This window comes from Jaculus jaculus, chromosome 1 (assembly GCF_020740685.1).
Source record: "Jaculus jaculus isolate mJacJac1 chromosome 1, mJacJac1.mat.Y.cur, whole genome shotgun sequence".
NCBI classification, from domain to species: Eukaryota; Metazoa; Chordata; class Mammalia; order Rodentia; family Dipodidae; genus Jaculus; species Jaculus jaculus.
Genome location: NC_059102.1, coordinates 182,021,412 through 182,047,139, shown reverse-complemented (window position 1 = coordinate 182,047,139; position 25,728 = coordinate 182,021,412). Strand labels below are relative to the sequence as shown.

Below are 25,728 nucleotides of genomic sequence, written 5' to 3'. Positions count from 1 at the left end.
AAAAATATAGATTGGCAAATTGGATCTTTTCAAAATAAAAATATTTTGTGTATATATAAAGAGCTGTCACAGCTCAACAGTAGAACAAACAAACAACACTCCATGTCTCCATGGGCAAGGCTATGGGCAGGTGTTACTGGAAGCACTATTCAGATGGCAGGTAAGCATGTGAAGAGGTGGGACGTTGGCCAGCAGGAAAGTATGAAGAAGAACCACATGTGCTTGCTACTTTTCTTCTTCTGTGACCAACTACCTGACAAGAAGTTGCTTAATAAAGGAAGGAGGGTTTATTTTGGCTTACAGTTCTAGGAGAGCATAGTCCATCATGTTGGGAAGGCAGCCATAGCAGGAAGAGTAGTAGGCAGCTGGTCATGCTGTACCCACAGTCAGCAAGCAGAGAGCGGGGAATGCTGGTGCTCAGCTTGCTTTCTTTTTTATTTAGTCTGAGACTCCAGCCCGTGGAATGGTGCTGCCCATATTGAGAATAGGTCTTCCCACTGCAAGTAACCTAGTAAGTATCTCTTAGACATCCCTAGAGACTTGTCTCCTAAATGATTCTAGGTCCTGTCAAGTTGTCAGTATTTAACCATCACATGTCTCAGTATACCTATTACAAGGTCTAACCTAAAAAAATAGTAGCAACACACAAGGAAAAAAAGATATCAAAGTAGAAAAGGAGCTAGTTGGGAAGAAGGGGTTCAGTGGGAGAGTGGTTGGGAGGGGGACAAGAGAAAGTAATGGATAGGGATTATGATCAGAATATATTATATGCATATATAAAATTATCAATGAATAAAATAATAACAGCAAATGCTGGTGAGGATGCCAAGAAACCGGATCACTTAGACATGGCAGGCATGATTTCTTATAACTCTAAAAAGTACTTTTGATTGTTTCTTATAAAACATATGTGCAGAGCCAGGCGTGATGGTGCATGTCTTTAATCCCAGCACTTGGGAGGCAGAGGTAGGAGGATTGCCATGAGTTCGAGGCCATCCTGAAACTCCATAGTGAATTCCAGGTTAGCCTAAGCTAGAGTGAGACCCTCCCTTGAAAAAACAAAAAATAAATAAAATAAAAATAAAACATTCGTGTAGTTGCTTCATGCCCCACTAACTGAGCTCTTGGATCTCCATCTCAAAGGCATGAAAGCTCATGCCACACAGAACCCGTGAGCAAATGTTTATGCCAGCTTTATTTATCATGAGTGAAACTAGTAACCAACTCAGGTTTCCGTCAGCACATGAGTAGTTAAAGCATGCCATGGAGTGCTGCTCAGACTCTTGATACATAAAACAGCTTGTTTGACTCTCCAGGGGAGCCATCCTCAAAAGGTGACATACTGTGCTCCATTTCCATCAACTCCTTGAAATGACACAGTGATATGAATGGAGAACTGATAAGTGGTTGCCAGGAATCCTGGGTGGTGGTTGTGTCGTACAAGATCAATAAGAGGGACCCTTGTTGTGACAGAGGGGCTTGGTACTTAGACTAATCAAAGTTGTGACAGCATCTATGCATAGTTGCTCAAGATACTGGCTAGCACTGGGAGAAACGGGTAAAGTGGGCACAGGACCTCTGTATTATTTCTTATAACTGCATGTAAATTTACACTTATCTCAAAATGAAATGTTTAGTTGGAAAAGTAATGGGAGCTTAGTAAGCATCATAAGTAATGTAAATGAATTAATAAAATAGGAAAAGTCCATCTCTGAGCTGTGAGCTATAGCTTGTTAGTAGATTGCCTTTCTAGAACTTGGTGACAGGATTGATGTTTTGAAACTAGATGGAACATATCTAATTTATATTGTTAGCTTGATTGAGACATGGTCTTGAGGAGCTCTGGCTGATCTCTTCCCTAAACCCCATAAGCAAGCACCACCACACCAGCTCTAGATTTTATTTATTTATTTATTTGACAGAGAAAGAGGGAGAGAGAGAATGGGCGTGCCAGGACCTCCAGTCACTGCAAACAAAATCCAGACGCGTGTGCCCCCTTGTGCATCTGGCTGACATGGATCTCAGGGAATCGAACCTGGATCCTTTGGCTTTGCAGGCAAACACCTTAATCGCTAAGCCATCCCTCCAGCCCCCAGCTCTAGATTAAAAAAAAAATTTTTTTTTGTTACTTTCATTTATTTACTTGGGAGCGACAGACAGAGAGAAAGAGGCTGAGAGAGAGAGAGGGAGAGGGAGAATGAGAAGGAATGAGCATGCCAGGGCCTCCAGCCACTGCAAATGAACTCCAGACATGTGCGCCCCCTTGTGCATCTGGCTAACATGGGTCCTGGGGAATCGCAACTCTAGATTTTTTAATGCTGTGGAGAACATCCTCTAGTCTACAGTTTCATTTAGTTTTGTGCCTGCTCTGGGTCAGCCACCCTGAGCCATTGTTTGGAAGTAGATGGAGCATAGGGTTAGTGCGGCAGGGTCCTTGTGCTACTTGATGTACACTGAGGCGAAGCACAGAGTGGGCGCCAGGATGAAAGAGCTCACCATGTGACCGCTTTGGAAGCTCATTTACGCTTTGAAGCCAATAAAAAAATCAGCAGGCTGTGGTCAATGTCACTTTTTCCTCTGCACAGTAATGAGATGGAAGGACTTGGCAGGTCTGTAAGGGCCTTTGTGATTCCAGTGGTGGAAGCCATTGCCCCGGCTGTAGGAAGTAGCAGGGCTGGCAGCCACCCCTCCCCAGCGCCAGCTGTTGGAAGTAGCAGAGTTGGTCTCTTCCTTGCACTTTGATTCCAGTATTCAGACTGATCCTTACTGCAGTCATGTTGAGGTTTTGCAGCCTCAGTAGAATAGTGGTCATTTGTAGAGAAGTCCTCTCTGTCCCTACTCAGTGCAGGACTGAAAGAACAACCATTTGCTTCTGGGCACTATTCTTCTTTCAAATACCATTGAACAATCTCCCCTGAGATAAAGCCGAGGAACTGTGTCCAGCCTGGAGCTTCATGTCCTGTGCTCTCAAGGATCCATCTCCCTATCCTGTCACCCACAGGCACCCTCTCTCCATTGTCTCTCGAGATTCATTGCCTCAGGGAAAAGAGTAGTTGGGTTTAATCTTTCATTGAGCCATTGGGCTTGCATTTCCTTCTCTGCCCTAGAGCCTCACAGGTTATGAGGACCCAGGAGATCCTCAAATGTTATGTGAAAATCCACTAGCTTGCTACACAGCTGACAGGAGCTCCTTCTACTCATGGTATGAGCATGTGTCTGTTTTGTTCAAGGAAAACACATTCCCAAAGAGCTTTCTGCTTTGAGAAGATGAATGGTGACAGAAGCAGAGAGTTTGTCCTGCTCCCTGCCTCTGCCAATCCTGCTTTGCTCTCCTGAACATTCTTGGTGGCTCTCACTACATCTGTCCCTGTCACAGACTGACACACCCTAGTGCTGCAGGTGATCCCAGGCACCTTAGTCTAGAAGCCTTGTTTCACAGGTGAGGGGCTGAGCTCAGGAGAAGGGGGTGTTTCTTAGAATCCTGAGAAATCATAGGGTTTCTGAACAAAACTGCTAGGGGCTTAGGCTGGATCTTGCAGTGTGACCTTGGGAGGCCACTTCCTCTATAGGTCTTGTTTTCTTGTCTGTGCATCAAGAGAACTGGACTGAATGATCAATCTCTGCTTTCTAGGTGATCTTAAAGGATGCAGGCTCCCAGTACAATGTGACAGCTCAGGTCACACTGCTTGTGTCCCCTTGCACCCACAGCAGTACAGCCCATGCTCTCTGGTGAGCTGATACTGGGGCAAGGATGAAGCAGATATTCAGAGACACTTCCTTCCGTTGCTGTTCCCAACAGTGGGAAGATAACAGTGAAAGATGCAATGGCACATGTTCCTGGCCAACTGGCAAATCCTGTCTTGTCCCCAGGCCTTAAGTATTGTCCTTGGTTGCAGAAAGTACTCAAAAGGAATAGGCATCATGTACCCAATACCAAGCTCCTAATCTCCAACAGACTGGGGCAGATGGGAGTGCTGCCAAGATCCCCTGGTTGGTTCCCCTGCTTGGCTAATTTTAAACAGAACCCTGTCTGGGACTAGAAGGATCGGAGGCAGACTACAGTGATCTCACAGGTAGATCTTCAAACATACTGTGCTTACACATGTATGTGTCAAAACCAGTCAGCATTAGAGAGCTCTGGGTGACACTTTCTAGGCTCCCCTGCTCTAAAATTTTGCCTTTGCGCATTTAATTCTGTCCCAGGTGTGAGCCAAGGCTCTCAATTTGTTGCAGAACGCCCCCTTCATAAACTGCCACCTCCCAGTGTAACACAAGTGTGAGCTTAGAATGAAGCCTGGCAAGCCCTTCTTTCCACTTCATTTCAGGAAATAGCAAATATAAAATGTGAGCTTTGTTCCCAGAGGACTGAGAGCGAATCCTTTAACTGGTCCTGGGTAGAAATCACTGGAAATTGGCAGCCAGCCAACTGCTCCCTCCCCATCTGGGTAGCATACAGGACAAGTCTGAAGGCTTCCAGTTCAGAGACTTGCACACTGCTGACTCCTTGCAGCTCTGCCTGGGATGTCCCAGGCATTTGGCGACAGGGTTTGAGCTGGTTCATAGAGTTCCATGCCCCTGTGATACTTGGGAATTGACAAAACTCAGGTGTCTGCAAAGAAAGGCAAGAAATAAAACCATTGCCCATTGAGACATCCTTTGGAACTATGTGTGCACATGTGCACACACACACACACCTGTTATCCTTGGTACTTTTTTTTAGAAGGGGTATAAGGTCTTTCTGTATAACTCAGGTAGGCCTGGAACTCATCTTCTCCCTCCTGACTTCTGGGGTTATAGACATGCTCCACCATGCCTGGCTCTCCTTAGTGCTTCTTAGTCCATATCACGGCTCAGTAATTCTGTTACTTGTGCCATCCCTCTAGTCCAGTAGCGAGTATCCTGTGGAACAGCCTTTGAAGGGTTGACACCAGCAAACACTTCAGAGAGTGGCTGTGCTCCTGGTGCTGGCAGTGGTTTCATGACTGCACACCCCAGATGGGCACCACCTGTGGCTGCATCTCCCCTCTCCCCAGTTCTCTTCCTGAAGCACTCATGCTTAAAATGCACACACCCTAGGCTAGCTCGGAACCTTGTGCATTAACCTCTTTTCAGAAACATTTATGGGGTACCCATATGTGGATGGCACATAACAAAATGATATAGGCTAGGCTATTTAGAAATCTACAACCTGAAACAGATCACAGTTGGTGGATTAGTTTGTAGGAGCACGCCACTGTGGAAGAGCATAGATGATAGCCCTAAAAGGACATCAGTGGTCACTTAATCCAGCCCTTCTTTTTGCAGATGGCAAAATGAAAGCAGCCATCTACTGTTATGTAGTTCTGTGCATATGAGTCCACCAAGATTGCCTCCTGGGACTCTCAAACAAAGGTAGAAGAGCTTAATATCTGTACTACTATATAGGAAGCCACAAAAAACCTCATGAGGTTTTCTGGCTTAGGGTTTGTTTCTTTTGTTTTAATGAACCTAGAATATGGCCCAAATAATCTCAGCTAATAGTCCAGAGAGGAGAAAATTTCTGTAATCAGATATAAAAGATGCTTTAGGTGAGTAGTGTGAACATCAGAATGGAAAGAACCCGTGGAGGATGGCACTCCATGGTCACAGGCTGCATCCAGATAATGGTAGAAGTAGCTCCAAAGCCAGGACCATCCAAGCTATTGCTAAGTCCCTAAGCAAAGCAGCGTTCTTCTAACACACGCTTTTGTCCTCAGAGGTATGGACCAGTACAAACAGATGCTGGAGACTGGAGAGATGGCTCAGTGGGTAGGAATGCTTCTTGCATAAGCATGAGGTCTTGGTTTGCCCCAAGTTCTATCCCTAGCACCCACATATACAGCTGGACATGGCCACACACACCTGTAACCCCAGTCCTTTGGGGAGAGAAAACCAGAGACGCTCTGGGGCTTGCTGGTCAGTGAGTCTGACTGAAAATCGTAGCTCTGGGTTCAGGGGGAAACTGCCTCAAGAAAATAGGAGAATGAAAGATAAAAGAGGATACCTGATGTTCTCTGGCCTCTCCACACGCCCATGCATCTGCACATACAGACAAACACGCACTATATCATACACACCACACGTGCACACGCATGCGAAGAAACACCGATGAGCTCATAGTGGCTCTGACTTGAGTGGGGGAGCACTGCTAGGACGACAGAGGTGCTGGTGGGAAGCGTCGCGGCCCCACCCTCCAGCACACAAAGGCATCTGGGAGTAATAGCAAGAAGCTGACCCCAGAGCAGTTCCCAGAGGTGAAAGGAGTTGAATTGGATTGGGGGTGGGTCACCATGAGGGGGACGTGGAGTTTAAGCTCTTGCTGTCCTGGCTGGGAAAATGCCTTTCTCTCTACATAATCAACTTCGTTCTATACTCAGGCGATTAGCAAGGGCCATCCAGTTCTGCTCACTCTGTTTTGATCCTGTATTCAGCTGCAGAGTTATAGATGAAGTGACAAGGATGGGATCTTGATTGTATCCAGCTGCCTGGAGTAAGGGTAGAGGGGCCTTGCAGGAGGAGCAACACTCAGGAAAGCCTCCAGAAGAATCCCCAAGTCAGAACACCTTCGAAGTTTTCAGTGCAGCATAGTTTGACATTCCATGACTCAGTGTCACCAGTCTCTAGCTAGCAGTAAGAATCCTTTGTAAAATCTAAACAGCATTTGTCCCTAAAACTGAGCTGAGTAATAATAATAAAAGGAGATGAGGATGATGGTGATTCAATTGCAAATAAGGTGGGGGAGGGGCACTTACAAAAGAGTCCCTTCAGAGCCCAACTAGAACTTCATTTGCATGGGATGTAGAGTTCAATTGATGTAAGAAAATAGAAAAAGCAACTGCCACCCCTTGCAGAAGTGCCATGGCCCAACCCCACCTCCGCCTTACCATCTCTGATAGTAGTTCTGTGCTCTGGGGCCCTCAGAAGCTGCAGAACTCCGCTGAAGTGCTCCTGGGATGGGCTGCAGGCACTTGTGTGGAGTGGAGGACAGGAGCTGGCAGTCCCACCAGCACAAGTTGTGGCTCACATTACTGTTGCAGCCCTGCCTCCATAAAACTGTAACAGCATCATATTATTTTAATCTACTGAAATACAAACCCCAGAGCAACAGCTACAGCAGCAGCAGTTTACGCATCCAGGGAAACGTCTGTCATGGACTCATTTGTCTACAGCCATTAGGATGGCTCTGTCGCTTAGAATATGGTCTTAATGAGGCCGAGGCTCGTGGTCTGAGAGTCTGGTTAGGCATGCTGGTGTCATACAAAGGAAAGCCTTTCTTGTAATGGCAGACCATGCCAAAGAGGCAGGCAGGTCACACATCCCAAAAAGTCATGGAGATAGTGGAGGACGACTAGATAGAGACAATGCAACGACTCAGCAAATACCCCTCCCCCAGTCTGTGGAAAAGCTGTCAGTGTATGCTCAGCACACAAGGCTACCATGCTGTTGCTGGTGATAACTGTTGATCCATTCTGCGCAGGTCTCCTTCTCGGCCCCTTTGTGCAGTCAGCAGTGGTGTGGAATGCTGTGGTATGCTGGACGTTGCTCTTTAGCATTGGGATGCCAGAGTGAATAAGTCTTTTTCCTCATCCAGTTGAAATTCCCCCAGAGATGAGTAAATAATAAATAGCAAAAAAAAAAAAAAAAAAATGAAAGCTTGCTAAAGAAAGCAAGGGGTTCCAAGTATGTGCTGAACAGTGGTTGGTTGTAGATTGTGTTAGATGGGAAGGACCAAGAGGGCCTCTTGAAGTAGATGACTTTAGCAGAGGCCTAGTAGATGAGAAGAAACAAGCCTTTGGAATCAAGGAGAAGAAAGAGCTAGAGCGGAAAGCATGCAGTCTAGTCACAATCAGACCACAAGCAAGAGTGTGGTAAGAGGTGAAGGAAGCAGAGGACTTTGGGTAGTAATCTTTGTGAGATAGAAAAGTATTGTTTCATTTTTTCGTGAAGGGATGTTGGATTTTGTCAAACGCTTTCTCTGCGTCTAATGACATGATCATATGGTTTTTGTCCTTCAGTCCATTTATATAATGTATTACTTTTATCAATTTGCGTATGTTGAACCATCCCTGCATCTCTGGGATAAAGCCTACTTGGTCAGGGTAAATGATCTTTCTGATATATTCTTGTATTCTGTTTGCCAGTATATTTTTTTTAATTTTTATTTATTTGAGAGCGACAGAGAGAGAGAGAGAGAGAGAGAGAGAGAGAAAGAGGCACATAGAGAGAGAGAATGGGCGCGCCAGGGCCTCCAGCCACTGCAAACGAACTCCAGATGCGTGCGCCCCCTTGTGCATCTGGCTAACGTGGGACCTGGGGAAGCAAGCCTCAAACCGGGGTCCTTAGGCTTCACAGGCAAGCGCTTAACCGCTAAGCCATCTCTCCAGCCCTGCCAATATATTTTTTTTAATTTTTGACTTATTTTTATTTATTTATTTGAGAGCGACAGAGAACGAGGCAGAGAGAGAGAGAGAATGGGGGCGCCAGGGCTTCCAGCCACTGCAGACGAATTCCAGATGCGTGAGCCCCCTTGTACATCTGGCTAACGTGGGTCCTGGGGAATCGAGCCTCAAACCGGGGTCCTTAGGCTTCACAGGCAAGCGCTTAACTGCTAAGCCATCTCTCCAGCCCTGTTTGCCAATATTTTGTTGAGAATTTTTACATCTATGTTCATGAGGGAGATTGGTCTGTAATTTTCTTTTTTAGTTCTATCTTTGCCTGGTTTTGGTATCAGGGTGATGCTGTCTTCATAGAAGGAATTTGGTAGGATTCCTTCTTTTTCTATTTTATGGAAAAGCTTAAGAAGCAATGGTGTTAGTTCTTCCCTGAAGGTCTGGAAAATTCAGTAGTGAATCCCATCTGGCCCTGGGCTTTTTTTTTAGTTGGTAGATTTTTGATAACTGTTTGGATCTCCATACTTGTTATAGGTCTATTTAAGTGATTAATCTCATCTTGATTTAATTTAGGTAGGTCATATAAATCAAGGAAATCATCCATTTCTTTCAGATTTTCATACTTTGTGGAGTATATGGTTTTATAGAATGTCCCTCTGATTTTTTGAATTTCTCTGGCATCTGTTGTGATGTTACCTTTCTCATCTCTAATTTTATTAATTTGTGTCTTTTCTTGACAAACTTGGATTCTATCTCTGAGTCTCCAAAACTCCAAGCATGCCTCCTCCCAGGTTGTGGTTCTTTGTTACAGCAGTCCTAGCAAGCTAAGAAGGAGGGCTCTTGTTGCTAGTACCCTCACTGTGTGCTGAGGACTGCAATGAGGCACTCTTCAGACTCAGCTCCATTACATGGTGGGGAAGCCATTGGTTGCTCTGGCATATGATCATAAGACTCTGTATATATGTAGGTAAATACATAATGGAAATAATTATAAAGCAACAGGAAAGAGTTCAGTGGCTGAATTTCCCCATGAAGAACACTTTGTTGTTCTTCTAGAAATGACTCTTTTGGAGATGCCACACAAGCCATGGCTTGGAAGGGCAAGGGTGGCCAAAAGGAGACTAGTTGGGAGGCTAGGGCTATCACAGGGATCTGGGTGAGAGACGATGGTGGGTGGAGCTCCAAAAATGGTAGGAAGTGGTCAGGGGTGGAGCCAGCAGGACTTGCAAAGAGATCTGTGAGTAGGATGAGGGGTGTTGCAGTCTGGTTCGCATTGCCGGTAGAAATCACCCAACCAAGAGCAGCTTCTGGGAAAAAGAGATCGGTTTTGGCTTACAGGCTCGAGGGGAAGCTCCATTATGGCAGAAGAAAACGATAGCATGAGCAGAGGGTGGACATCACCCCCTGGCCAACATAAGGTGGACCACAGCAACAGGAGGGTGTGCCAAACACTGGCAATGGGAAACTGGGCATAACACCCATAAGCCCACCCCAACAATACACTCCCTCCAGGAGGCAATAATTTCCAAATCTCTATCAGCTGGGAACCTAGCATCCAGAACACCTAAGTTTATGGGGGATACCTGAATCAAACCACCACATTCTGCCCCTGGCCCCTATAAACTGATAACCATACATGATGTAAAATGCAATGCATTCATCTAACTTTAAAAGTCCCATAGTTTTTATCAATTCCAATGATGTTCATAACATCCCCATAGTCTAAGATCTTTTAACTGAGCCAAAATACCAAAAAGTAACCTCAAAAAACCCATAACGGCACAGAACAAATATTCACATTGCAGAAGATGGCATTGGGCATAGCAAAGAAACATTCAACCGATACAAGATTTAAACCAACCAGGGCAAACAACAAACTCTGTAGCTTCAAGTCCAACAACTCTAGCCAGTGACAAATCTCCAAGTACGATAATTCTAACCAGCAACAAATCTCTGGCATTCCAATTCCGCCCCTCCAGCTAGGCTACTCACAGACCTGGAAAACTTCATTAGGGCCCACAGCTCTCCTTAGCAGCCATCTTGTGGTCCCAGCATCTCCACTGGGTCTCCGCTGCAATCCACAGTTCATCCTCATGGCCCCGTGGGGCCTCCATGCAGGCAACCAGGAAAACCTGCTTCACAAAGCCCATGGCCATTTCCAAACCACAAGACTGTATTGCAAACTCAATGACCCTCTCTCTCCTGTGTTTCTTTTACTCCACAATATCAGGTAGGATGCCAATTTGTTAATCCAGGGGGGATAAAGCAGACTTTGAAGAACAGGACACTCCTTTAACACTCAGGCCCCTTCAAAAGAATTGACATTCTTCCTGTGCAGGTCAGCTAGCCCAGTCTCAAAGGTTGCAGCTGAACAGGCAACAGTCCACCCAAAGATTTTTCTTTCTGTGCCATATCCCTCTGCTCACACCAGTTCATTTCTGCTCAAAGCAACCCTGCACAACTTCTCAGGACCTGGGCGTAACAGCAAGCTTCTCACACAACTGTTAGTCCATCCAAGCAAAGCTCTTTCTCACCTTCATAAGCCAAACCTCACAGTCCATAGTTCTTACTACATTCAGGTCTTGCAGCTCAGACCAGAATAGTCCTTCAAGCTGTACTTACAGCTCTGCAAGGCATCTCTTAGGCCAAGGTTTCAAATCCTTTCATATTCCTCTTGAAAATCATCTCCAAAAGGCCAAAGCCACACAGTTAGGTGTTTAGCAGCAACCCCACTCCTCGGTACCACTTTACTCTTGCAGTCAGGTTTGCATTACTGGCAGAAATCACCCAACTAAGAGCAGCTTCTGGGGGAAAAAAAAGTTTATTTGGCTTACAGGCTTGAGAGGAAGCTCCACGATGGCAGGGGAAAATGATGGCATGAGTAGAGGGTGGACATCACAACCTGGCCAACATAAGGTGGACCACAGCAACAGGAGGGTGTGCCAAACTGGCTATAACACATAACACCCATAAGCCTACCCCCAACAATATACTCCCTCCAGGAGGCCTTAATTTCCAATTGCCATCAGCTGGGGAACCTAGCATCCAAAACACCTAAGTTTATGGGGGACACCTGAATCAAACCACCGGGGTAAAGGCAGGCTCCCAGTAAATGGATTGGAGCAGGTGGCTGGTCATTATTGAGAGAACTCAGGATGTGTCTGGAGACACAGAATTAAAACTTCTCTTTGAGGGCTGGAGAGATGGTGCGGTGGTTATGGCACTTGCCTGTGAAGCCTGACAACCGGGGTCCATTCCCCAGTACCCTCGTGAAGCCAGATGCACAAAGTGGCAGATACATCTGGAGCTTGTTTGTTGTGGCTAGAGGCCCTGCCACAGCCTTTCTATCTCTTTCTGTCTCTCTCTGCTTACCAATAAATAAATATAGTTTTAAAGATTTATTAGTTTTATTTATTCATTTTTCAAGGTAGGTATTTACTGTAGTTCAGGCTGACCTGGAATGCACTATGTAGTCTCAGGGTGGCCTGGAACTCACTGTGATTCTCCTACTGCTCCTGAGTGCTGGGATTAAAGGTATGCACCACCACGTCCAGGTAATAAATACATTTTTTTAAAGAAAGTCTTGAACAAGTGTCTACTGGCTCTACATAGAGCCTCTGTGACAAACCTACAAAGGAAAAATTCCTTCCAAGTCCATCTTGGTGAACCAGTGGGTTTAATGTATCTACTTAGAGGAGTTTGAGTGACCCCAAAACAGCTGCATCACAGGAAGAGTCACCCCAGTGTGAGTGTCGACTTCTTGAAAGCTTCCACCTCCTGTGTATTCTAGTACTTCCCAAGACATGCAGCTGGAGTGGGATGACAGCCAGCCAGGAGGGTGGTACAGAGAAAAGGGAGTGGCTGGCACCTTAGGTAAGGGACTAATGGCCCTCCCCACCCCACCTTTAATGGAATTTCAACAGGCCTCGTCTTGAGATGATCTGTTGTGGGCAGTCACAGCTGCTCTGGTTAAAGGCACAACAGCCTTCCTGCTTGGAGGACAGTGTTCCAGAGCAGACACAGTAGGTTGGAGATGCCCAGTGTTTATCCAGGTGGAGATAGGAAGAGGTTGAGTTCTCTCAGCAGCATTCAGAGTTAAACATAAAATCAGAGATCATGAGATTAGAGCTGGGATTAGAATTGATGAAGCTGGGTAAGATTCCTGAAGTGAACGGGGCCTGACTGGGACCTTTGGGAACTCCCTTATTTATTTAGACATCTGCTGAAAGTTGACAAGAAGTATGTACCTCCTCACTTTTAAAGGCCAAACTAAATACAGAAGCATGGAGGAAGGTACCAGAGGTACCCCAGAATGCTACCATCTGCTTAGTACAACACTGTCTCTAAGAACCTGTCCAAACAGAAATCTGGTGTCTATTCTCATTGTTTCCAAAAATAGGATCATTTGTTAACTTTATTTTTATTTATTTATTTGAGAGAGAGAGAAAGAGGCAGAGAGGGGGAGAGAGAGAATGGGCTTGCCAGGACCTCCAGCCACTGCAAATGAACTCCAGACATGTGCACCCCCTTGTGTATCTGGCTTACAGTGGGTCCTGGGGAATCAAACCTGGGTCCTTTGGCTGTGCAAGCAAGTGCCTCAACCACTAAGCCATCCCTCCAGCCCAAGAATAGGATCATTATAGGCTTCAATGAGGTCATGTGAATGGCTGTGTACTCAGGAAAAATGGATGTGTTTTTTAAAGAAATGAAGACTAATGTTTCATAGTCACCGGTCTTATATGAAACAAGGCAGTTGAGTTGCAGAGCTGCATTTTTTTCCTCTTACGCATTCATCAAAAAAAAAAACCTGTTTCATTGATCACATTTTAGTCTTCATTAGTGGAAACTTCCAAGCATACCCAGGAAGTCTTGGAGGAAAGCAGAACCCACTTCTGTCTCTGAATATTGGCAGGGGAATCGGCATCCACTAAAGTGAGCAGCTTTGGAAGTCTGCTCTGTCCTTGGTTTGTATAAGTTTGAGTTTGGGGGCTGGAGGGAGGGATTGCTTAGTGGTTATGACATTTGCCTGCAAAGCCAAAGTACCCAGTTTCGATTTCCCAGGACCCACATTAGCCAGATGCACAAGGGGGCCCACGTGTCTGGAGTTCTGGAGTTTGTTTACAGCGGCTGGAGACCCTGGCACACCCATTTTCTCTCTCTCTCTCCCTCCGTCCCTCCCTCTTTCTCTGTCAAATAAAGAAATAAATAAAAATAAAATATTTTTTTTAAAAATGTTTTTAAGTTTGAGTTTGGGGGTCTTTTGTGCCTTCCTGGCACCTTAGCAGAGTGTACTTGTCGGGACTGGAGGTGGATTATTGGTATGCTTCTGTTCTTAGGTGTGGCGGGAATTTCCTGACCGACTGGTGGGCTATCCAGGCCGCTTGCATCTCTGGGACCATGAGATGAGCAAGTGGAAATATGAATCTGAATGGACCAATGAGGTATCCATGGTGCTCACAGGCGCAGCTTTCTACCACAAGGTGAGGGGACTAGGCACACTGAGGGCCTGCCAAATGACTTGCTGGTTTACTTTTCCAGACCTGTTGCTGGATTTAGGGAAAATGTTCCACTTCAAAGGCAAAGAAAATATGCTGTGTATTATTCCTTTTAAATAGAAATATACAAAAACTGGTAACAGTAAAATGAGGAAAAGCCACGTGTCATTGTATCACTTAGAGATAATCATTACTGTGAGATAATGTCTTCAGCTTGCGTTTTTATTTATTTACCTAACTATGTATATACATAGATTCTTGTAAATATTCTCATTAACTCACATGCGTGTGTGTGTGTGTGTGTGTGTAGAAAATATGTGTGGTATGGTGTGTGAGATATGTGGGTACATGCACAGCCTCTGTGCATGTGTGTAGAGTTCAGACAAGAATGTTGGGCCCTCATATCATTCAAACAACATATCTCTTAGATAAGATCTCCCTTAACCCAAAGCTCAAGACAAGTCTCTTCCTCAAGCCCCAAGCTGCATTTGTCAGCGAGCCTCAGTGACTCTTGTCTCCCCTCACCCCCTACAGACTGGGGTTATAGAAGTGCGTGGCCATGTCTAGCTTTTTATGTGGGTTCTGGGGAGTCAAACTTTGTGGTCTCCAGCATAGAGGCCCTCATCCTTATGTAGCAAGTGTTAGTAACTGTTGAGCCATCTGCCCAGCTCTCATTTGCCTACTTTCTTAAAGCATGCACTGCAAGCATTTTCTCATGTTATTAATATTTCATTAACATTATTTGAAAGCATAATTGGTGGTAATGTTAATGTTCCTTAAATCATGTACAACTATTTCTATATCACTAGATATTTAAGTTTCTAGTTTTTGTTCTTTTTGATAATACTTGGTATCTAATACTTAAGTACTGATTAATATCCTTTTCTTTACTGTTTATCCCCTTAGCCTCTCTGATGGATTCATTGAAGTAGAATTAGATCAAAGTGAATGAACATTTGGAGTTTTTTCAGATATATATATGTATTTCATATATTGCTTGTGCTACCAACAAAACATGAAACTGACTGTCTTACTTTTGTACAAAATATACTTAAAAAATTAACTTCAGTGGGCTGGAGAGATGGTTAAGCGGTTAAGTGCTTGCCTGTGAAGCCTAAGGACCCCATTTCAAGGCTCAATTCCCCAGGTCCCACGTTAGCCAGATGCACAAGGGGCACATGCGTCTGGAGTTCGTTTGCAGTGGCTGGAGGCCCTGGCGCGCCCATTCTCTCTCTCTGTAACTGCCTCTTTCTTAATTGCCTCTTTCTCTCTCTGTCTGTCACTCTCAAATAAATAAAAATAAACAAAAATAATTTTTTTTAAAAAATGAACCTTAGTGACTTGGCTACAGGTGAGGTTGCAGTTTCTTTTGTATATTTGTCAGCCCTTTCTCCTGAGAATCATATTTTCATGATTCTGATTTGTTTTTATTAGGGAGAGGTTGGAGACTATGCCTTTGATTTTCAAGTATCCGTCTCACCATGCATTCTCCCTGGGAGTATGTGGGTTAACTGAACAATAATAACCCTGTCTGTCATCAGCAGTAACATGAGGAACTGAGGCCCAGAGACAGATCTACTCAGCTCAGCATGATTCATTGACCTACATTGTATCTGTTGCTGGTTGTGAGCTTGTCACTATTGCTTTCATAGCTTTTAGGATTCTAGAATGAGAAATGGGTTTTGGTCTTAGCAAAACAAACAAAAAATCCTGTAATTCTTGAGATTTCTCATAGTAGAGTGTATACTCTTATCTGTGTGTGTGTTGTTTTGTTTTAGGGGGCAGGGTCTTGCTCTTGCCCAGGCTGCCTTAAACTTGCTGCCCTTCTATCTCAGCTTCCCATGATTACAGGGGTGCACCTCCATGCCCAGCTGTATGTTTGTTTGATTTTGACCTATTATTTTCTATTTTATTTTATTTTATTTTTGGTCTTTTTGAGGTAGAGTCTCACTCTCGCCCAGACTGACCTGGAATTCACTATGTAGTCTCAAGGTGGCCTTGAACTCATGACAATCCTCCTACCTCTGCCTCCTGAGTGCTGGGATGAAAGATGTGCCCCACCATACCCACCTAATTTCTTTTGTGTGGCAGCTTTCTTTCTTTCTTTTTTTTTTTAATTTTTCACAAACCTGAGTAATTATCAAAGTCAGTAAACAGGGGAGAGAATTACAGTGCTAAAAATATAAATGGTCAAACACCCTACAGGGTCTAAAGCCACAAGGGTTTATTTTAAACACAGCCCTCAGTTCTGAGATGTGTCTAACCTAAGCACCTGTTGCAAGCGCACAGCAGCTATGCTTACAAATGAGGACTTGGGCAAACCCTGGGCACGAGGTACTGCCCTTTAGCTGATTCGAGCAATGCCTTTTCTACTGACTATAAACGATCATGAAGGAGTGGTGCCAGCTAATTTCTTTTCACTTGTGGAAACTATGGTAGTTTCAGGATGGCCTCAGTTTTGTTCAGCTTTTAAAAGCACATACCTTTTGGGCTAGGGAAATGGCTTAGTGGATAAGGCGTTTTCCTGTGAAGCCTAAGGACCCTGGTTCAATTCCCCAGGACCCACATAAGCCAGATGCACAAGGGGGCTCATGTGTCGAGTTTGTTTGCAGTGGCTGGAGGGCCTGATATGCCCATTCTCTCTTTCTGTCTGCCTCTCTCTCTCTCTCTCTCTCTCTCTCTCTCTCTCTCTCTCAAATAAATAAATAATTTTTTAAAAGCACACACTTTTTACAAAGGCCGAGGCTGACCTGAAATTCACTCTGTAGGCCCAGGCTGGCCATGAACTCATAGGATCCTCCTAGCTCAGTCTCCTGAGTGCTGGAATTAAAGGCATACATCACCATGCCTGGCAAGGAATGGCTAATTTTAAAGGCACTTGGCCACTTGACTTCCTCTGGCCTTTTCCAATGATACAGCCTTGTGATTAATCTGGTCCCCTACACCAACAAGTTGTCCTTGATATGTCGTCCAAAGGGAATTGCTATTCACATTGTTTCTTCTTTTTGTCTCACATGACAGTATTTCAATTACTTGTATACCTACAAAATGCCTGGGGATATCAAGAACTGGGTGGATGCTCATATGAACTGTGAAGACATTGCCATGAATTTCCTGGTAGCTAATGTCACAGGGAAAGCAGTCATCAAGGTAAGAGGCTCTGCTACTCACTTGCTTGGCTTCCTTGAACCAGGCTGTATTCTCTGAACCACAGATGTTCTTCAAAATATCGGCCTTGATGAGTGCACAGATACTTGCACAATTACAGTTATCTAGACCTGGGGGTTTGTTTCTTTGTTGTTTTGTTTTTGTGTTTTGAGATAGGGTTTCGCTCTAACCCAGGCCAACCTGGAACTTACTGTGTACTCTCGGGGTAGCCTCAAACACACAGCAATCCTCCTACCTGTGCCTCCTGAGTGCTGGGATTAAAGGCATGCGCCACCGTGCCTGGTAGGAAGTACCTTTCTCATAACATACTAAAAGATGAGCATACAAAAGTATCCTATGGGAAGTCTTTGGACCCCAAAAGGCACCTATTTATTCTTCAGATTCAGAGTTTGTTCAAATCCAGTCCCAAAATGGGTGGAGGAAGCCCACTTCTGTATACAAGTGAATCATTTTGACCTTGGCACCTTCTTGCTTAGAAATCTGTGTGTGAAAACAGGCCATGCCAAAGTCCTCTTAGAATTGGCTTGGAAGGATCAGAGACCTCCAAAGCTCATGCTGAAAATGTGGCTGGCATCTCACTACGTGCTTATGGTGAAACACAGTGCCCAGAAAAGAGAGGAGCACACTGTCTTGCCCGGTCTTGTCCTGTGCCCCAGCTCTTTAAGCGACTCTGTGAGCAATGGGCTATAGGAAGTGGAAGAGCATAAATTATGAGGGCTGGCTTTGAGGGGCTCTCTTCCTCTAGCCCCACATTTGTTGTCCACCATGCACTTGCCTGTGGCTGCTTCTTCTGGAATAGCCTTGCATATCTCAGCCACTCCTTGGTTAGTGTTCTCTCCCTTCCATCCTCTCTCTCCCTGTTTACTTGTCTCCACTAGCTTTGCAAAGTAGTCTTCTCTGGGATTGCTAGAAAAATCACTGGAAGTTTAAAGTTTGAGAGGGTTGCAGGGAGTCAGGGAAAAGGATTCAGAGTGAGGGATGAGTTTTTTCCCTGACTAGAGGAACTCGCAAAATGAGCTGGCGTCTTCATGAGCACGGTGCAGCTCCGGTATTCGCCCTTAGTGGAGGGAAGGAGAAAGGCTGCCTATTGGAACTAAGGTTATGCTGAAAGTTATGGGAAGCTGTATTTCATCGCCCTTATGGCTGCAAGAACAAATGGTGTTTATACAAGGACCTTGGCAGTGAGAAAACAGTCATTAAACAGGAATTAAGGAGCTTGTCATCACCACTTCTTTCCAGTTACAGAAGGAAAAGCCCTCCAAGCCTCTTTTATTGGGCCCTTGTGAGTTCTGCCACTGGCTAAGGCAGCCCAGATTGAGTGGAGGAATGGTGAGGTGTATGAGTTTTTGTGTGTGTGTGTGTGTGTGTGCACGCGCACACACACATGTGTACGTACATGCACGTGTATGTGTGCATGCAGCATCTCAGCTTGCAGCACAGAAGCATGGAGAGTGGTGTCCTGGGAACTAACAGCCACATATGTTGTGTTTTTCGCAGGTGACCCCACGAAAGAAATTCAAGTGTCCTGAATGTACAGCCATTGATGGGCTCTCACTGGACCAGACACACATGGTAGAGAGGTAAGGGAGCCTCCAAACAGAAGTCTGAGTTATTCCCTGATCCTTTTTTCCTGCTTTGGGCTGGTTACAGGACTTTGTTAGAGATGTAAGGACAGCAGCTGATAGCCATAGCTGCCTCCTTTTATACTATGGGAATTGGATTAGTTCAAACCCAGGTCACCCAAAGAATTAATTTGGGATGCTACTCACTCGATTTGTAATGGCTGGAAGGGTCTTAAAAATGTAGCTGACCTTAACTTCTAGAATCCAGATTCTCCATATGGACTAAGTAGTTAACTGTCTGTAGTCACTGGAGTGGAAGCTAGTTAATTCCAGGGAAACTGGGTTGTTTCCCAAGGTGTTACAGCACAGCTTGATGAGAAGGGATTAAACCAACCCATCAGGGGCAAATTGCCTTTGCTGACACCACTAAAGCCCCTGCCAAGAGCAGGCTTGAAAGCCAGCTGTGTAGGCTGCAGGCAGCAGGGAGCTCTGAAACAGCCCCTCTACTTCAGCTCTGTCCGCTCCTCCACAGCCGCACTCATGTGTGGGGTGTAATTCTGGGCTCAGGGCAGTGGGAAAGAAGTAGGACAGCGTGTCTTCCCTCAGGACCATTGGAATCTGTATTTGGCCCACTAATTCCCTCTTGGACCCTCAGCGTCCCCAACTTTCTAAGTTTCAATCTAATTCTTCTAGGAGGCCACTCCTCATTCAGAACTGCATGCTCAGACACCCCATCATCTCTGTTGTCAAGGGACCAAGCTGCACTCTGAGAATGTCACAGTAACCCTTTTAGAACAAGACCTCCAGTTCATGTTTCCACAGGTCACATGCGCATCTGCTTGTGGAATTCTTTTCTGAAATTTATAAGCTATAATAAAAGCCTTCAAGCCTAGAGGACTTTTTTCTTGTAGAAAGTTTTTGCTTGCCCTTAGGTCCTTCTATACTTTGTTCCCTCTAACTATCTAAATAATCTCCTTATCTCTCCCATATATTAATGTCATACCAAAAGGCCATGATTTTTACCAACTGTTAATGTGAAATTATATATTCTTGTGACTTTGGAAGTAATATTGGAAATATTGTAAATATTACACAGTAAATCATTTGGAAGCAGCCCCAACTGCAGTTCTACCAAAGAACATGAAATGTCATTTAACTCTTCCTCATCCTTGGTGTTAGGGAAAATTCATAGCATTAAGCTAAATGGCTGTTGGGCTGCATTAACCTGGAGGGTGTGGTACAGGGAAAGGAAGTACAAGACAAAACTTGACTTAATAGTGGCCTTGAAGTTCATGGTAAGGTCAGGTGACTTCTGTAGTACCACTGAGACAGAAAGCTGAGGTAGATACAAATATCATGACACCCTGAACAGAGTGAGGAAGGCTACTTCTTTGGAAGTGACCTGTGAAGGTAAAAGAGGCTTGAATCAGGTTCTGTCGGTCTATACTTACTGCCACCAACAGCATGCATACGCACAAACACGTGTGCATACATTTATATACCTGTGGAACCTGATTCACATTTGTTTGTGGTAAGTCCCCAAAGGGAAATGCAATAAGAAAGGAATCTTCTTACCAGGTGGGTTATTCAGAATAATCTTATTAAAATAATAGCACTTGCAGTGAGCCTTCAGAAATCTCCAGAACCTCGACCAGTGTCACTCTGGGCAAGATGAAGAGGTCAGGGGAACTGTGAGATCAGATCAGCAAGTTCAAGGTTTATTTGGCAGGCATGAAGAAATTTTCATTTGACTAAAGCATAGAATGCTGGTCTGTTAGTACCAGACTGTATAAGGCTTGAAACCCCAGTTAAGGAACTCATATTTTTCCCTTTGGGCTCTAGTAAGCCATCGAAGGTTTTTGAGGGTGCTGACCAGATCAAAGAATTGCTCTGAGGGCTGGAGAGACGGCTTAGCGGTTAAGTGCTTGCCTGTGAAGCCTAAGGACCCTGGTTCGAGGCTCCATTCCCCAGGACCCACGTTAGCCAGATGCACAAGGGGGCGCATGCGTCTGAAGTTCATTTGCAGTGGCTGGAGGCCCTGGTGTGCCCATTCTCTCTCTCTCTCTCTGCCTCTTTCTCTCTGTTGCTTTCAAATAAATAAAAACAATTAAAAAAAAAAAAGAATTGCTCTGCGATTAACTTGAAAATAGTACAGAGGGTAGAATGAATAATAAAGAGATTAGAGAAAGAAGATGAGTTAGAAGCTTTGAGCTAAACTGCATGTAGAATAAGAAAGCAATAAATTATATTGTATAAGATTTTTTCCAAAAGATGAGCCAGAGCTTTGTTGGCCCCTAGATAGGTATAAGAGATTGTGGGAAAGGAGTTGGCAGAAATAACTTGTCTTTTTGAGTCAAGAGAAATGGTGGCACCTCTCACACTGTAATTGTAAATAGTATACATGGTGGGGGAGGCAGATGGTGGCATGCTTGTCCCTTAGACAGTGTAATGGTTGAGGACAAGAAACTAATCATGGGAGACACTAAAGAATGGTGGGGTGGCTCTGAGGGCTTTGCCCTGTTTGTGTCAGTTTGGATACTGATCAGGCACTTAGAAATGAAATTTAGAAAGAAGGTTAAAGTACAGATAAATGTTCAGAAGTTACCAGCCCAGACACAGTAGTTGACTATAGAAAAGCCAAGGGCAGAATCTTGAGAAATTTCTTATATTTGAGAGACAGAATAAGTAAAAATAAGAAAAAATCAGGGTCTGTGGTGCCCCAAGCAGCAAAGGAGATGCAGATTGAGGTGGGGGTTGAGCTAAATGTTATTTATGACCTTGAAAATCAATGTCAGAGAGTGATGAAACCAGAAGGTGGTACAGTGAGTTAGTGAGTATAGGATAGAAAGGTACACTACTCCTTTGAAAGCTTTTGATGGGGGTAGAAGAAAATTAGTCTTGAAATTAGTGAGCAAAACTACTTGGATTAAAGGTTGAGGCACTGAATTTGGGTATTGGGCTTTTAGACTGAAGGAGGAGGACATGGTTTAAAGCCATCCTAGATGGCACAGAGATGACATTACGTTAATAGTTCCCTTACAGAACACACACTTTTCACAAAATGGTTGTGGTGGTAACTACTTCACTAGCATCTGAACATGTGTTGGGGTTGGGGGCTGGGTGTCCTGGTTTAGTCCTGTCTTTGGAGTCTGGGGTCAGAGCCCTCAGCTGTGTAGAAGAGTAGTGTTTATGCTCCACATCTGTTCCCAGGGTCTCCTATTCTTAACCAGAAGAGGACGGGAGAGATGCTGAGCAGCTAAGGCATTGCCTGTAAAGCCTACTGACCCAGGTTCTGTTCCCCAGTACTTTGTAAAGCCAGATGCACAAAGTGGCACACGCATCTGGAGTTTGTTTGTAGCTGCTGGAGACCCTGGTGCACCCATTCTCCCTCCCTTTCTCTTTCTTTCTTTATCTTTTTCTCTGTGTCTCATCTCTTCTGTCTATGCTTGTAAATACAAATGTTATTTTTAAAAAGAGAAGTCAACAGAGGACTGTGTACCAAATAAAAGGACCAGAATAACTGATAGCTGTTCATTTGGACCAAGGGCATCATGGCCGCAGGCAGCACTGGTGTAAAGCAGTGTTTTCATTGAGTTTCCAGTTACTAGCTGTCTTAACTGAAGACTAGCTTACTTGAACTTGTCCACCCGCTAGTATAGGGACATTAGCATATCAAATTGTTATGTAATGTTCACTCATAGGCTCAACAGATGGTTATTGCGCAACTTTGTACAAAGTACTAGGTTATATTGTATGCTGGGAACAAATTGAGAATAAGTCATGAAAGGAAATGTTTGTTCATGCCCAATTTCTCCAGCACTATACTGAAGGTTCCTGGTTATGTTAGGTCATAACATATATTTAAAAGGGAAACTAGGTCCCTAGTTTTCTTCCCCAAGACACTTCCAACAGGCAGTTTAGTGTGTGTGCCCATAATGGACAAGCAGAGCAAGAAAGCAGTTCTGATAGAGCAGCTGGATGCCAGACTGAGCAACTCAGGTGTGCCACCCACAGCAGCCATGCTCTGCCACTCTGACCTGTTCCCCAGCCGGGTCCCCTCTGGGAGGAGACTATATTAGGTGAGTGGTGAGCCTTTACCACCTGGAGTGGCCCCTGTGCCACTTCTCTAGTGCAGAGGACAGAGCTGGAGCAGCCAGGGCACCTATTACAAGCCAGCTTGCCTACAAACCATACCATGCCTTGCTGGCAGACTTCCTTACAGAGAAGACATTGTCATCCGTATGCCTCAAAGGGATTGTGGAACCTCTATCCTCTGCCAAGAGCCATGATCCTTTCATATTGACCCACTATACCCTCCACTGGGTCTGGCCAGGCTCTGCTGACCAGTAACCGGAGACCAGAGGCAGCTGCCCCTGTATGGAGAGAGACCCACTGGCAAAGGGGCACCTTGGAGAGATTTGGCTTGGCTATCCATTGCTTTGATCATATGATTCAAAGAGAGGAAAGCTATTGTCAGGTGCCTGGCCCCTCATTTTATAGACCTCCCTACTCTGTGGCAGGTCCACTCCTTCCTGAGTCTCAGAGACTGCCAGCAGGGGGAAAGGAGAGAAAGATGCAAAGAACAGAACTTGTTGCCAGACCTAGCCAGAGGTTGAAACCCAGTGCCAACACCTGCTGGTTGTTCTTTTCTTGGGCAACTTATTTAACTTCTTTGAACCTTATTTTCTCAGTCTACAATATGAGGCTAGTATAAACCCAGCAAGAAAGGGGATGGGGAAGATATTCTAAGAAGCCAACAAGATGTGTATATAAATTATATAGCCTAGAGTAGATAGGTTATTACATTCAAGGTCCCCCATGTTGGACCATAGGCTGATATCAATAAATAAATTTGTATCAGCTCATAACCCAATCTTTAGCCTCAGGAGCTGGAACACCTGGTTTTGGCTGTGCAGTACTTTTTGACAATTGCACATAAGCCCCTCTGTGTTTCAGCCTTCCCACTATGGAACAGGATTGAGAAGAGGTCCGTGTTAAAGTATGGAAGGCACTCCGAGCCCAGTGCAGACCATATGATAAATGCAGTGCTATTGGTGGGCATGCTGATGCTACTAATATCTCACAATGAAGTGGTCATCAGGCTTTTCAGAAACAGCAAACTAAAGAAGAGTTGTTAATGATAGCCTTCCTGACTAGCCAATTCCTTTCTATAGCTCCAGCTCTTGAATAAAACCTGCCCATTCACCTCCCTTGCAAGCCAGCTTCTGTGTGTATCTGGTGGTGAGTCTGGCAGAATGCTTCTCTGATCAGCCAGCTCTTCCTGGGTCTCTGGGAGCCTGGGGTGGATTGACCAGGCACTGGCCTTCTGATATCCTTCATCCCATGTTTCAGCTTCAAACAAGGTTGTCCCAGGCTTGTACCCCCTCTGGCCAGTGCTGATGTCCTCATTACCTAGCTGTCACACTGTTGGCCTGACTGACCCTCACCTCTTTTGGGGGGACTCAGGGGCTTTAGGGATCCACCGCATGCTCTGACAGTACCCTGCTCTTGCCACAGAGCTGCTCTTCTTGTTCTAATGTGGGAGTGTCCAAAGTCATCAGGATTTGAAAAGCAGACCCCTGTGACCTCTGGCTCTGTTGAAAGAGCTATTCAGAGATGGCCACTTACTTCCAGGCCTTCTGTAAATGCCTGGTAGAATGAAGTGTTCATTGTTAGAAATTCAGAGTCACCACCCTCATCTACCTTTGCCTTCCATGGGCAAGACAGTCTCTTCTGCCTCAGAAAGCCAAGGCCCAGATGCAACTGGCCTTTTTCTCTGTCCTCTGCCTTGCCTTTAGCTGGCAGAGAGGGGGTTAAGGATTGTTGGCAGCTAATCCACCTGGGTTTGAGGCCTGCTGGTGCCAGAAAAATGACTGGAATTTGAGGGGGAGGGGAAGATATCCTGACCTGCAGGCCTGCAGACCACATCCTCTGTTCACTTTCTCCCACTGAATAGAGCCAGGGATCTGGGTCACCTTATTTGTCCATACCTCACATCCATCTGCAGATTCCAGCAGCAGTGACTGAGAAACCTTGAGTTTCTTTTGTGGGTGGTGGCTGGGGTGGGTTGTGCTGTCCTCTTAGCCTCTGACCATTTTCCTTCTCTCTGTCCTCCTCCACACGCCTACAGGTCTGAGTGTATCAACAAGTTTGCTTCTGTCTTTGGGACGATGCCCCTCAAGGTGGTGGAGCACCGAGCTGACCCTGTGCTCTACAAGGACGACTTTCCTGAAAAACTGAAGAGCTTCCCCAACATTGGCAGCTTGTGAAGTGCACCAGTGCTGGGGGATGGAGGATGGGCCTCCTCAGCACTATAGCAATATGGGGTGGTGGGGGCCAGAGGGTACAAGGAGGACAGCCTGGTTCTCACTCTCCAAGCAGAGTGTCCTCACATCTCCAGTGGGCTCTCCACAAATACCAAGGAGAGGGAGCCTTAGGGATGCACTGCAGGTATGAACTCTGCACAGCACCGTGGCTTGCAGTCCCTGATTTTCTCCACTGACCATACAACTGCCAAAGGGGAGAAGGCTGCTAACCAGTTTAGGTGCCAGGAATCATGGCAGAGATGGACAGACCTGGAGGAACAGCCAAGCTCCAGATGTGACACAGAGCCCAGCGTCTCTGGGGGTTTGAACTGTGCATGGGACCTGGGATGCAGGCACATGCCAAGGAAGAACACCAGATGCTGAGTCTGGGCCTATCAGCCTGAGAACAGCAACTCTTAGGTTTGACTTTTTAATAATGATTAAAATCTTTTTTTTTCACTCCTTTTCTATTTTTAATACTGATTTTTGGTAGTGTGAGGAACCCTCCTTCTTTTGTGTACTTAACCCCACCTTCTGTCTAACAACCATCTGGGAAGACACAGGCAGGAGGGATATCCGGTGCTATGCGCACCAAACACATACTGCCCCACATCTTAAATATGTGAGAGCAGATGACTCCGGAGCCTCCGGAGCAGTCCATGTGCCTTCTGACTGGCTGGTGTGCTGGGGAGAGCAGGAGGCCTCAGATTGCCGCACTGAGTCACACTAGCTTAGACTATTCTAAGAACTGAGGGCATCACCATCCTCGCCCCAAGGGGATGCCCAGATT

At 45.3% G+C, this 25,728-nt stretch overlaps 1 protein-coding gene across 5 annotated transcripts in view; it reads left to right on the top strand.

The window, feature by feature from the left end:
• The window catches only part of Ext2 (exostosin glycosyltransferase 2), a 204,339-nt gene extending 178,942 nt beyond the window's left edge, over positions 1 to 25,397 (top strand). For all 5 annotated transcript variants that reach the window (XM_004657176.2, XM_045159197.1, XM_045159185.1 and 2 more), the window contains exons 11-14: positions 13,745 to 13,888; positions 16,925 to 17,053; positions 18,569 to 18,651; positions 24,764 to 25,397. In XM_004657176.2, coding sequence (XP_004657233.1) covers positions 13,745 to 13,888; positions 16,925 to 17,053; positions 18,569 to 18,651; positions 24,764 to 24,902 — 495 coding nt within the window. In that variant the 3' untranslated portion in view covers positions 24,903 to 25,397. The remainder of the gene's footprint in view (positions 1 to 13,744; positions 13,889 to 16,924; positions 17,054 to 18,568; positions 18,652 to 24,763) is intronic.
• The last annotated feature ends 331 nt before the right edge of the window (positions 25,398 to 25,728 follow it).